At 38.7% G+C, this 14,159-nt stretch overlaps 3 protein-coding genes across 4 annotated transcripts; 1 reads left to right on the forward strand and 2 right to left on the reverse strand.

The window, feature by feature from the left end:
• Window positions 1-100: 100 nt before the first annotated feature.
• On the reverse strand, window positions 101-6,326 carry LOC140759746 (uncharacterized). Of its 2 annotated transcripts, XR_012104261.1 has the most exons (4): window positions 2,911-6,326; window positions 1,577-1,963; window positions 496-1,351; window positions 101-256 (listed from the first exon to the last, which is right to left on the reverse strand). XR_012104261.1 is itself a non-coding variant. In XM_073096386.1 (3 exons), the coding sequence occupies exons 1-3, from the start codon at window positions 5,825-5,827 to the stop codon at window positions 1,341-1,343; spliced, it is 3,315 nt and encodes a 1,104-aa protein (XP_072952487.1). In that variant the 5' UTR covers window positions 5,828-6,326; the 3' UTR covers window positions 101-1,340. The 2 variants fall into 2 exon arrangements, 1 of the variants encoding a protein (XP_072952487.1); XM_073096386.1 differs by having other exon boundaries at window positions 101-1,351.
• Window positions 6,327-8,616: 2,290 nt separating this feature from the next.
• On the reverse strand, window positions 8,617-9,567 carry LOC140759306 (probable glutathione S-transferase parC). The gene is made up of 2 exons (XM_073095830.1): window positions 9,208-9,567; window positions 8,617-9,109 (listed from the first exon to the last, which is right to left on the reverse strand). The coding sequence occupies exons 1-2, from the start codon at window positions 9,526-9,528 to the stop codon at window positions 8,765-8,767; spliced, it is 666 nt and encodes a 221-aa protein (XP_072951931.1). The 5' UTR covers window positions 9,529-9,567; the 3' UTR covers window positions 8,617-8,764.
• A 2,195-nt stretch (window positions 9,568-11,762) lies between these two features.
• LOC140759687 (probable glutathione S-transferase) lies at window positions 11,763-12,930 on the forward strand. The gene is made up of 2 exons (XM_073096318.1): window positions 11,763-12,147; window positions 12,364-12,930. Exons 1-2 carry the CDS (start codon window positions 11,827-11,829, stop codon window positions 12,706-12,708), a joined length of 666 nt encoding a protein of 221 aa, XP_072952419.1. The 5' UTR covers window positions 11,763-11,826; the 3' UTR covers window positions 12,709-12,930.
• The last annotated feature ends 1,229 nt before the right edge of the window (window positions 12,931-14,159 follow it).

Genomic DNA, 14,159 nt, shown 5'->3' on the forward strand with positions numbered 1-14,159 from the left:
CACAGTAGGCTTATCTATGAGTATGTTAGGATTAGAAAAAAGATTATGCTTAATTGCTCATATATTTATTAGCAATTATGGTGTCACCTAATCTTGCTCCTTTCTTCTCCTCCAATGCTTGGATGCAAAAATAACCTAATTGCTATAAGAGGTGTATAGGTTATCTTCATTCACCTGATGACCATTTTGATGTAAGACGTGCAACCATTTCTCCTCGAGAATTGGATAGCTGGACTGGTAATTATCTGATTCCTCCCTGTCAAAGGACATACTTAACAAGTTGAACAAGAAAACGAATTAGGAAATTTGAAACGAACTTGCCATTTGATTCAATAACAACCAATTCTATTACTGTAAGACAACCTTTACATAGGGTTTACAAAGAGAAAGACAAGTCCCAAGTCGTCGCACAATCAAATCAACAAACACCTTACGGGCATTCTTGTGAGATGGGTTAAATAAGGACAACGAAGACGAAGTAAGACCAGAGACTACCTTGTAAGATCGGAGACGAGCTCGGAGCTCAGGAAAAGCGGAGGTGGAAGTTCTTGGTAAAATCATAAAGTTATAGGGTGTGAAATGTTATTCTCCAACTAAACCCGTGACATGACACCTGGCGGTAAAACAACGGAGAACTCCGGTGCACTGGAGAGGTCTAATGCTAAACCAACGGTCCCTGATTGCTTCTTATGATTGATGAAAGGCTTCGTGATTCGCACTAACACTGTGGCAATCATCATGATGTTGTTGGATTAAAACTAAAAAGATGTGCAACAGTGAAAGAAGATTTAGTGCAGTCAATAATTATAGGGGAATTAAATTACCATTAAGGTACTGCCATCACTTATTCTCCAAAAAAAAAAGAGGAAAAATTCTAATTAACTGTCTGTGATTCACTTCATTAACAAAATCATAGAATGAAGCATCCAGTCTTCCTGTTCCTTTTGGTTCCTCCTCTTAGAAGATACTAAACTAAGCATTGAAAGAAAGAAGGAAAAAGGAAGAAGAAGAAGAAGAAGATCTTCTGGATATGGTACATTGCTGTAGAGATCCAGCATCACAAGGATGCCAAGAGAATTAACTCGAGATGCATCTTTATTTGTTGCACAATTTTTTATTTTTTTTTTGGGTTCAGTTTGTATCCCTGGGTCATGACTGCAGAATTTTCTCATGTTCAATTTAATGCCCCCCTGCACTTTGTTAACTTTGAATGTAACCCCTTGGAAGCTCTTTAGAAATCTGAAGGTAGGAACTGATGCAATGGCAGGTGCTTCCTTCCAAACTTGACGAGAGGGGAAGAGCTTATTGGCCAATTGAGATGGAAAACACAATATAGCAGATCAATGTTTTCCTGCAATATATCATCAAAAGCTTTGTCAATATCACATTCTGTTGAATTGTTTCACCATATCAAGCTCCTATCAGAATGAAGGATCTTATCAGTATATCAAGTTAATATGCCATACCCTAGTAGGCAACAAATGATTAGTGCCGCTTGTTAGAACAAAAATGTAAGAACTACTATTATCTAATAGTTTTAAGATTTTAGAGTAATTAGTGAGTTAATAACGCTAACCTGTGAAAGCAGCATCTTCGTCATCTAAAGGTGTCTCTGATGTTGGAGAGGAGGGAGTATCACTAGAAGAGGCTCTGGCGTCAACTAACATTGATATGACTTCTCTCATGCTTGGCCTGTCTAGAGGTGTTTCACTGGTACAAAATAATGCAATTTTTAGAACCAAAGACATCTCTTGGACTGTGCTTCTTGAGCTTAAATCCAGACGGCTGTCGAAAATCCCAGATAGTGGCGTTGTATTTTGCATTGACCTCCTCACCCAATTGACGAGATCGCCTCCTTTCTCCAGAGGCTGAATTGGGCTTTCCCCGGTGACTAATTCCAGTAGAACAACCCCAAAGCTATAGATGTCACACTTTTCAGTAACTTTCATGGTGAAAGCATACTCTGAATCAAGATATAAACAACATCTGTGAGCGAATAAAAGGTACAGACTTTAACCAGCTAAAAGTCTCAGAATCTTTCTATATGCATGTGTTTGTTGCTTAAAGAATTTTCAAGGATAGTGAAGATTAGCAAAATGGGAAATATGACAATCCAGAATATTCTTGTAAGCTTAAATAGCAAGGTATAATCTTGAACCACGCTTAGCCTAGACATTTGTATATTCGGGTATTACAAAAGGTCTAATAGCCTTGAACCTTCATGACTTCTAATGATATGGGAATGTAGTAAGAGTCATGTTTGGAAGAATTAAAGGCTACAACATAGAGCACTGCAATCTTCTCATATGAAGAACAACATATGAACTACAGTGTCAGAGCCGTGTTCTTTGAATCACTTAGCAAGGTTCAACATGACCACCATTTTCGTATAAATTTAGGAATGAATACCTATGTATTGAGTAATAAAGCATCTGGTATCTTTCACCTTAAATACTTCCATTGGCGTCTGTAGAATGAGTGAGACTATATCATATATGATCACCATTAATTGAGGCAAACACAACAATCAACAGTAAACCTCTATAAACCACTTACATTTTGTAAGTGGAAATTGGAATTTCTATCTGTTATTCAATCAATAATTCTGTACAAATATATAGAGAAAAGAAAATCTAATATAGGAAAGATACAGCTATACTATAATTACTATGATTTCTTTCCTTTAACACATTTAGAGTAAGCAAATTACATCATTGAAATCCTAGATAAACAGATCAAGCATGGCATAATTGGGAAAGGAAATTTTCACACATCATTCCAGCATCCTAGCAGAAAATATGGTTTCTTTTATGGTTTCATCTCTATTTCTTCCTTGAAAAGCATAAGGTTGGCAACAAAATAGTACAATCTAGCTAAATTATCAAAATGATTATTCAATAAGAACCTCACCTGGAGCAATATAACCATATGAACCAGCAACTGCAGACATGGTTCTGGAGTGTGAGAAGTCAACTAATTTTGCCAAGCCAAAATCACCCACATGAGCTTCCATCGTCCCATCCAGTAGTATATTGTTAGATTTTATGTCACGGTGTATGACTTGAGGTTTGCAGTCACTGTGAAGATACCGCAAGCCTTCAGCAGCTCCAAGAGCAATCCTATAGCGAGTGTTCCAATCCAGCAGACATATCTCCTTATTACCATGAAGCAATTCTCCAAGACTTCCATTTGCCATATACTCATACAGGATAAGATTAGAGTCTTGATAAGAGCAAAAACCAAATAGCTTGACAATGTTGCGGTGCCTAACATTTCCAAGGGTGGATATTTCAGCACGGAAGCTGCTGTCAATATAGGAACCCTCTCCTTGTGCCTTCAGCTTCTTAACTGCAATTATACTGCCATCAGATATGACAGCTTTATACACTGTGCCACAGGCTCCCCTTCCGATTACAGCATTCTCTGAAAAATTATCTGTAGCTTTGAGAAGTTCTTGGTATGTTATCTGCTCCTTGAGAAAAAAGTAAGGACCAGAAATGCTTCGTTTACGATCTTCATGTGAAACTAGATCAGGTATCTTGCGCTTTAAAGACCAACAAACTCCTGCAGTCAAGACCAAGGACACTACCCCCACAATGACAAAGACAATGCTAACTATTTTCTCCTTTGAGGTCTCCTTCCTCGCCGAAACTGTATCTGCACCATATGATGGCGTTGGTGTAGGCCGGCAAGCTTTTGCTCTCGTACCGCATAGGCCATTGTTTCCAAGAAAGTTGCTACTGTCCATGTTCTCGAATAAAGGAATTTTAGGCAGTGATCCAGTAAGGTTGTTATAAGAAAGGTTGCACACAAGGAGGCTTGAGAGCTCACTGAATGAAGCTGGAACTTCACCATCAAGCTGGTTGTCGTTCAGAAACAAGAATTCCAACATATGCAAGTTCCCGAGCTGAGAGGGTATCTCTCCAGACAAAGAATTATAGCTGATATTAAGAGCAATCTGAAGAGCTCTAAGCTGGCCGAGCTCGAGTGGCACATGACCGGAGAAATGATTACCTCCCATTTGCAGCTCAGTGAGATGAGAAAGGCCCCCTAGACTGCTTGGGATGGTTCCATTTAAATTGTTATCAGACAGCTTTAGAAGTTCCATATTCACTAGATTCCCGAGCTCTTCAGGAACATACCCAGTGAACTGGTTTCTGCTAAGATCAAGCCTTTGGAGCTTTGTACATTTTGCCAACTCACGAGGTATAGCTCCTGAAAGCCGGTTTGAGGAAATATTGAAGCTTACAAGCTTTGTTAGTTCTCCAATCTCAGGAGGAATCTGACCTATGAAGTAATTGTCTGATAGAAAGAGCCTCTCGATGCTCTTGAATCTGCCAATTTCAGGAGGAATTGGCCCAGAGAAACGGTTTTGGTTCATCTCTAGAGCAGACAGATTCTGGAGTCCAGATAATTCAACAGGAAGGCTTCCTGTGAGTAGGTTACTACCCAATCTTAGCTGCACTAGTGACTTACAGGTTCTCACTCCATGAGGGATGTTACCAACCAACTCATTTGATCCAAGGCTCAAGAAGATCAATTTTTGGTACTTGCAAAGATATGAAGGTATGATGCCAGTAAGTCTGTTGTCAGACAGATCAAGGACAGAGAGATTACAATTGGCTCCTAACATGGGAGGAATGACTCCAAAAAGATTGTTGTCGAAGAGTTGAAAGTATTCTAAAGATGCGAGGTTCTGAAACTCCATCGGAACTGTGCCAGTCAGGTTATTTATCGACAAATCTATTCTCCTAAGAAGACTCAACTGGCCTAGTTCCGGCGGAATGCTGCCTTGCAGGAGGTTTTCAAACAAGTGAAGCAAACGAAGAGTCTGTATCTGACCAAGCTCCCTAGGAATAATTCCGGTCAAGCGATTCTCAGAGAGATCAATCTCGATTGCACTCTCTAAATCTCCTAGCTCCTTGGGGATAGTCCCGTTCAATAGGTTCCTATAAATGTAGAGCTTCTTTAGCATTGACAATCTACCGAACTCCTTAGGTACTCCTCCTACAAAAGCATTGTCCATCAAAGCAATCATCTCCAGACTACTACAATTACCGAGCTCCGGCGGTATTTCGCCATTCAAGTGGTTTTGCCAAAGAATCAGAGTGGTTAAATTCTTCAGTCTCTCAATCTCTCTAGGCACAACCCCCTCCAACCTATTCTGGGCAAGACCAAAAATCTCTAAACTACTGCACTCGCTGATGTCAACCGGAATTGGACCCGACAGATCATTCAGACCGGCACGAATGATCCTAAGACTCTTTAACATCCTAATGGAAGAAGGAATCATCCCAGTGAGGTTGTTACTGTAGATGACAAGCTCTTCAAGAAATGTCAAGTTACCAATGTTAGCAGGTATTTCACCAAATAGGTAGTTCTCACTCAGGAAAAGCTTTCTCAAGGAAGACAGCCTACAAATCTCTTGGGGAATCTCCCCATGGAGCATGTTGGTACTAAGATCAAGAACCTCTAAGTTCCTACAATAGATCAGGTCACTAGGGACAGGGCCAGAGATGGAGTTCGTGGACGCATTCAGAATGGTCAAGGAAGGAAGTCTACAGATACAAGCAGAGAGACCACCGTGGAGATTGAAACCATGAAGGTTTACAGACATTACCTCAGAATTGACACAGGTAATGCCATTCCAACGGCACGGGGTGAGATCCGAGGCGTTCCAATTCCAAAGGTGGTTCTCCACATCAACGAGGCTTCTCTTAAACTCCATGAGCACTTGCGGTCCAAGCTCGTCCTGCGGCATTACGAAGACGGCAAGGCAAGCCAAGATACCCAATTGGAGAAACCACCATTTGGGCCTCATCTCCATCGACTCGACCAATCCTAAAGCTCCCCAGTCAAGATTTTTTTTTTTTCCTTAACAGAACTCTAAAAAAAAGATCGCAACTTTGAAGAAAAGAGAAGGGATGGAGTCCCGGAAATGGCTTAGGAGGGGGAAAAGGAAGGAAATCAAGCAGTGGGTCATGCAAGGAATGGCTATTGGGAGGTGAGAATACCACAACTGGGCTCAAAGGATTCAAGAGGAGAAGGTAAGCGAGGGTGGTGGGTTGTCAGAAACCACCTCCACCACCACTGAGGTATATAGAAGAGCGAGAGAGCGAGAGAGAGAGAGAGAGAAATAGAGGAAGAAAGAGTCAACTCTGAACTTTAACTATAGAGGGGGAGGGACCCATGAGAGTGGCCTTCTTCTTCCTCTTCTCTTCTCCTCTTCGCTTCTCTATCCCTTGGTTCCTCCATTAGAGAAGAGAAGAGAAAAGAGACTTCTCTTGGCGTCTCTGTGAGGAGAATCTAATGATTTCCATGTGGACTTCGAAGCAAACAGGGAGAGTAACAGTTGGCTCATTTTGGCTTTGCTCTCAGTGGATGGCCATCCTTGTCTTGCCTTTCTAATCCCTGTATTGGATATGTGGAGGCTATTAGGATTAATTAATCTCCTCTGTTACTATCAAATCTAAGGTTATAAAGTTTGAGCACTAAGATAAGAGCTTTTTATATCACTCTCCTTGTCTCTTAAAAGGCTTTAATTAAATATTATAGAAGCCCAAATAGTAATCTCACATGCATGATTAGTAGTTTATACCCATGACTTGGGGGGGGAAAGCCTCTTAACTTAATGATTGCAATCATATGTACTTGATTACAGATTTCTGTGCTCTTTGGTGTCAGAAAACATAGAACAAGCCAACTTGACCGGATTTATTATTGCAAGATTGCCAAATTGGGCATCAATACATGCCCCTCATGGTGACAAAACAAAATAAGAAACAAAGTTTCGAGTTCGTCTTTTGACGAAGGGTAGATGTGGAAATATAGTCAGTGTTTTTGGGACTGACTTTTAGGTACAAGATTTTGGAACTGCCTGGAGTTTTAGGTACAAGTAAAGACTATTTATTGCATATTATAGGTTTTGAAAGCTAATCTATTGGAACAACGGACGACCTAGGCGGGTGGGCTCCAGCCCCAACTGATACTTGTCGACAAATCACCCGTCGACACGTGGTCACTCGAGCTCTCCCGTGACTAGTAGGCCCACCTAGCCTGCCAAGAAGTTTCACATCACCAATAAATATTTCTAGGGATACTTCTATTTAAATTTACTGTTGCTAATATTTAAATTCATATATACAAGTCAAGTAAGGTGAACAGCACTTATTTTCTGAGGGAAGAAAATAAAACTTTAATATTCTAAAAGAGTATCGAGGTATTCAAAGAAATTAGTATGCGAAAACTTGGGCACTAAACTTGAATCATTTTCATAGTTAAGAAAAGATGGTTGGCCAGGTAAATTGGAGGGTGCCCTAACACTTGTCCAACTTTTGGCTTAAGGGCAAGATGGGACCCTCAAATCTCTCTCTTTGTCAACTAAATCTCTGTTCCAGTGTCAAAAGAGTGCCAGACCAATGCCTACATTGTCATGACTTCGAGGGCTGTGGTTGGCTTGGTACGTAGGAGCTTTGAGAGTGATTTGTCTTTGAGCAAACACTACTGGATGAGATGAGGGGGGAGAGGTGAGGATCGTCAAAGTTCGGCGTGTCCTTAGCTTTCCTTTTAAGTTCAAGTCCTTTTTATTATTTCCTCACTAACTTCTCATTTTAAATGTCCTCAGCTTTTCTCTACAAGAAAAAAAAGAAGAAAAGAAAGCAACTGTTGATGGTCAACTGCATGAATTTAATGTATTTCAATTCCTCTACATCACCATCTGGAGCTGAAGTCCTCCACCATATATCGTGGTGATCTCCTCCTCCGTTTACTTGCCATTATTCCAGTCCAAAAGTCAATCACATCTTTGATTCTCACAACGATATAGTTTTTACAATCTAGAACATACACATAAGATGATAGCTAGATGCATTACATTACATTACATTACAAATGAAGTTTTATTATAAGTTATCCATTATCTCCAACTCCTTTTTCTTTTCTTTTCTTTGTGAAGCGACATCAATGCAATGGTCATGCATCAGACCACATTATGTGAAGATGGTGCCTCTCTCTCTCTCTCTCTCTCTCATGCACCCATATGATGATCATCATGCCATAACGAGTCTCGAGAGTCATGATGCATTGTTCCACCATCGGAAAGACTTCAACGTTGCCCTTGATATCTTTGGTGCAAAGCTCCTCCGATCGTTTGGTAGCTTTCAATAATCCAAGATGGGATATGACAGGTGATGATGATGATGATGGTGAGAAACATATACGGTGACCTTTAATTGCACATGACAACTATGCGGCCAATAACGTCAAATTATTGGGATCGAGCACAAAAGCTAGAATTGGTTTGAACTTTGAACTCTTGGAAAAATGACATAAACACCCTACATTTTTGTCTATATTAAGCTCTCACTTTATTATAAAAGATATCGTTCAAATGATGTTCTTATAGTCTTTTTTCCTCTAATATGACTTTATAGATTAAACAACTATGCGTTGCTAATTTTTTTTAGCAAATGGGAGGCTGTATATATAAATAGAAAAAAGAGAGGGGTTTATTTATAATATGTGTAGGGTCCTCGGCCCAGATCCTTTGTTTATATTGGGCCTTAACCAGGCCAGAATTGGGCCCAAGGAATTGAAATTGAATGCTACGACAAATAATTTAAGTCAACGAGACATGAAACTTTATTATTATGCAGCAGAAATTAAACGACCACAACTGAGAAGGAAGGCCCACCCAGCAAATAAAAAACACTCAAATCCATCGGAAAGAAAACAAGAAATCAAATCAAAACACTCGATCGATCCTTTACTCGATCCCGAATCTCTTCCTCATAAATCCCACGAACTCGTAAACCTTCTTGGGGTCTGGAAGAGTCTTCGCCACGCTCTCCCTCTCCATGCACCTCTTGGCCCACGCCACGAGCTTCGGATTCGTCTCCTCAATCTGGAAGCCGGCAAAGGTCTCGTAGGTGTAGAACCATGCCGTGAACGGCACCATCACTATGTCGACGAAGCCGAACGCCTCGCCGCCAAAGTACTCCTTGTCGCCGAGCTCGCCCTCTAAGAGCTTGAGGATGCCTATCATCTCCTTCTTCGCCTCCTCCAGTGCCTCACCCTTGAGCTTCCATATACGTGATCCACAGTCGAAGACCTAATACGTGTATATATATACATATATACGTCAGACGACGACGACGACGACGACTAGCCATTAGATAATGAACTAATAATGTATATAAACAGAATAACCTTTTTGTCGATAAAGTCAGCCCAGAATCTGGCTTGGGCCCGGGCATAGGGATCCGAGGGGAGAAACGAGGCCTTACCGGCCCACTTCTCGTCGATATACTCAACGATGATGAGGGACTCGCATACCGGCTTGCCGTCGTCGATCAACACGGGGATCTTCTTATGGATTGGATTTGATTTCAATAGAAGCTCGCTCTTATCCATCAGGTTCTCCTCTGTGTACTCATACTTCACCCCTTTCTCGGCTAAGGCTATCTGAGCCCGCTGCCCGAATGGGCTCACCCAGAAGTTCAAAAGCTTCACTCCCTTCTCCGACGCCATTAATGTAGATCTCTTCTTTCTTCTCTATATCTCTTCTCTTCGAACTCTTTTGGTGTATATTTCTCAATGGACTTACAACCTTTATATAGCAGTAGTAAGACGAGGATTACTCGAGATTTGCTCGTTCTTTTCTTTATTCAATGTAAGTAATGTCATGTCACGGCTTGCGTCACGAGGATCTGGGATGGTTCTTTATCAGCCGTTCGTTATATGATGGACGTCCGGATTCGGTGGACTGGCGCTGTTTGCTGAAACGTAGGATCGAGGTGCGAATCGAGCGATACGTAGAGAGTGGCGACATCGTCTGCTGTCCACGCGAAGGTGTTGACGTAATGTGAGCCGTCGGATCGAATCTGGACGGCGGGGGAATGAGAGGTGAGGTGGGTTAGTTGCATGACTCGGAGTTAGAATAGAATTAATTAATTAATTAATTAAGTAGAATAGAAAATTCAAGAGAAATAATAAATATAAATTCCTACTTATGAATTTTCTTTTCATTTCACACCCTATATTATGCGAATAGTATAGTTTACAGCCTTTTCTTTCCACTATTTAGCTCTCATATACCATGTTTCCCGAGAGTTCTATAAGGCTGGTTTTGACTTGAGTGCTTTTTATAGGGCGGCAAAAGTTTACCTCATTGTATTTGAGTTTAGTTTAATTAAATTTAAATTATTAACTGTCTAAATAGAAACAAACGCTTAATATAATTTATGAAATGGAAAGATAAAAGGAAGATAGAAATAAATATTTGATAATCAGATAAAAAAGAAGATAAAGAAATTATCAGGTGGAGATGGAGTTAGTTTTTATCCTTCCAGAGCTAATTAAAACTTTTCACTTCTTTAGTTTCTATTATTTTTCTTAATATAAATTTTGATATAGATAAAATTAATATTAGTTAATCTAATTTTTTAATAAATAAATTTAATTAAATACTTTAAAAAAATAGTTAATGAACTAATTTAGAGGAATCCCTAGACTCAAAATAAAGAGGCTTATATATTTAGGTGGATCTCATGAAAAAATTATTACATCTTACATGCGCTGCTATCTCTTTCCTTTCCTACTGATACACTTTAATTTCCTCCCAGGAAAAGGAGATGACGACGGTTAATAGTGGGAAGATAAAGTGGTCTCCATTGCCGGCCATCTCCACTGTAAGACACCTCATTTATATCCTAATCTCATTGCTTAGCATTACTATCCAAGTTTGAATGTTTGATCATTAAAGACCAAATCCCACTTGACTTGCAGAGAAAGAGACACCAATAAAGAACCCAACTGCCCTCCTCGTAATTACATCTTTACTGCACTCAACTATCAATGTAAACCTTTATAGAAAAATGAATAAATACAAATCTTATTGCATAGCATTTCCGTCCAAGTTTGAATGTTTGATCCGTAAAGACCAAATCCCACTTGACTTGCAGAGAAAGAGACACCAATAAAGAACCCAACTGCCCTCCTCTTAATTACATATTTACTGCACTCAATTATCACTGTAACCTCTATAGGGAAATGAATAAAATACACTTGGGAAATTATAGTGCCTCGCCATTAGAAAGTTTAATTGAAAAAATTATTTTAAAGATTTACTATCTGATTAGATTAATAAAAATGATATAAAATAATAGTTGAGGGGGTAAATATATAATTAACATTTTTTTTTCTTTTTATCTTTAGAGAGATCCACTTTTTTTGTTTGGTTACCAACCTTGAGAGTCAAGGAGACTATTCTTACAAGAAGACTATTCATACAAGAATACTATTCTTATCTTAGTTTCTAACCAAACTAGATTTTTCTTTTTCACTCAAATAGTCTATCTATTAAAATTATTATTAAATAAGATTTAATTTATTATAATTTTAATAAAAATATTAAATTAATCAGCGTATTTATAAATACTAATTAGTTTAACGTTTTTATCGTCAGAGATTAAATTAAAGTAATTTATATATATAAAATGCTCAGCAGTTCAGTGTTTTTTTAAGATTAGATAAAAATATTAAACTAATTAATATTTTTACTTAGAGATAAAATATTAATTAATTTAATATTTTTATTAGGACTATAATAAATTAGACTCTATTTATTAATAAATTTAGGAGAAGTTTATTTCCGTACAAATAGTTTGAGGTTCGGAACTTATGACGCAAGCAGTGACTCTTCTGTATGGGGTTTGGAACTCTCCAGAAATGCCAACCGCTCTATAAAATCTTCGGCTCTTCCGGAATACTCTCATAAGCAGAGAGAACTTATCTACCCATTTATCCATCTTTTTTTAAAAGTTACCCATGGCGTCGGAGAAAGGAGTGGTGCTGTTGGATTTCTGGGTGAGCCCATTTGGGCAACGGGTTCGGATAGCTCTGGCCGAGAAGGGAGTGGATTACGAGTATCAGGAGCAGAATTTGGCGGAGAAGAGCCCACTGTTGCTCAAATCTAATCCGGTGCATAAGAAAATCCCGGTACTTATCCACGATGGGAAGCCCGTGTGTGAGTCGCTTATCATCGTCCAGTACATCGACGAGGTGTGGTCGGATAAGTATCCTATCCTCCCATCGGACCCTTATGCGAGGGCACAAGCTCGATTCTGGGCCGATTTCGTGGATAAGAAGGTATAGTTCCTTTCCCCTTGTTGATAGTTATTCTAGGGTTCTGTTCTTTATTTTGGGGATAAATTTTGCTGATTTGAATGTGCGGGGAGGTCAGAGAGAGTTGTATCGAATTTTTGTGAATATATAAACAATATGAGCAAATATTTACAAAAAAAATAATTAATTTGTGAATCAATTTTATCGAGTTTTTGATTTTTTGGTATATATAAATACCAGATGTATGAGTGTGGCACAAAGCTATGGAAGCTCAAGGGTGAGGCACAGGAGGCGGCAAAGAAGGAGATGATAGACATCCTCAAGCTCTTAGAGGGCGAGCTCGGCGACAAGGAGTACTTCGGCGGCGAGGCGTTCGGCTTCGTGGACATCACCTTCGTGCCGTTCACGTCGTGGTTCTACTCGTACGAGACCTTTGGCAACTTCAAGGTTGAGGAGGTGGCTCCCAAGCTTGTGGCCTGGACCAAGAGGTGCATGGAGAGGGAGAGTGTGGCCAAGACTCTCTATGATCCTATTAAGGTTTATGAGTTTGTGTGCTTCCTGAAGAAGAGATATGGGATCGAGTAGAGATCTAACAAGTCTTCATGCCTATTTACCTATATATATATATATATATATATATGTTTGCATGGTTTCTTTGTGTTTTAATTAGCTCTTTTGTTGTTTGTAAGTGTGGGTGGAGTCTTAGACAATGCAGAGAGCTATGGAAATGAGGCAGCTTGGCGTTGCCTCCTTGTTCCTCTCTCTCTTGTTTACATACAATAATGAAGCCTTGCTTTTGCTTTGAAATACTCGTGCTATGAAACAAGAATGTGGTGTTATTTGTTTCTTAAATCATGCGATAACAAAATTAAATCCATTAATCTCTTTTCTAATCTTAACAAAAGAATATCTCTCTCGTCCTCGTACACCCAATAAATATTATAATGCTAGAAACAGAGAGCTCGCAAGGTACGCCTCTGCCTCACTCGTGCATCGCGCTGTCTCCTGTCTTTCTCCATCAATCTTACGTTCGCGCCCAAAAAATTAATATTATACTCAAATCGATCACCAGATTTTGATTTTAATGGATTAATTTACCTATATGCACTAGTGCCGATAGCTACTGTATCTTTTTATATTAGTCCCTGGATAATTTATCTGATTTGAATAGGATAACTTGTTATGTAAACAACAAAACCCAATTGGTGATTTTGGTTCCTTCCAAATCTAAGGTAACTCTTTTTTTCTCTCTCTCATTCTACTCTTATAATATTGAAATTCGATGATGTCGTGGTTCTTACCAAACGCTTGGTTTAGTAGTTAATATATCTACATCTATCCCTATAAGATTCAGGACGCCTTTGGTTGTTAGAAGTTGAATTTTAATGAAGTATTTCAGTTCAGTAAAATAATTTTTTTTTAATAAAATATAAAAATAAAACTATTTTCTTACCTATTAAATCGTTTGATTGTAGAACATATATCGAATAAATAGTTTTCTTACCTATTAAAATTAATTTCACTTCTTTAATTTGACTTTCTTCTTTAAAATGAATCATTTTATTAAACTGTATTTTTTAGTTATCAAAAATGTTCTTATGAAAGTTAGATAATTTTCGAGAAATTTTTTTATCCAAAAGTGATTTTTTTTAACAAAAATAAAACGTAAAAATTGTATGATAAATAATAATTTAATAGGGTGATAATATATAGTGTTTTCTACAAAATTCTCAAATAACTAAATGGATCATTGTCCTCATTGAGTGTCTTATCCCCAATGATTGAAAAAGTCCCTGTTGGCACAACAATCAGTTCTGTTCGATCGATGGTAGGAATTCGACTACTTTGCTGATAGTTAGGCTTGGACTAGCCATCCAAATTATCCCACTAGCTAAAATAAATCAAAAGAGAGTTTATTTAATTATTATGATGAGTGGGCCTAACTTGTCCAGATTGGTGAAATGAAGGGCTCCTTAGATATTTCATTCATGAATATAGGTTGGATCAGGATTAATAAATAGAGCCCAGTTAATTAA

This window comes from Typha angustifolia, chromosome 4 (assembly GCF_048772165.1).
Source record: "Typha angustifolia cultivar Huaian chromosome 4, ASM4877216v1, whole genome shotgun sequence".
NCBI lineage: Eukaryota > Viridiplantae > Streptophyta > Magnoliopsida > Poales > Typhaceae > Typha > Typha angustifolia.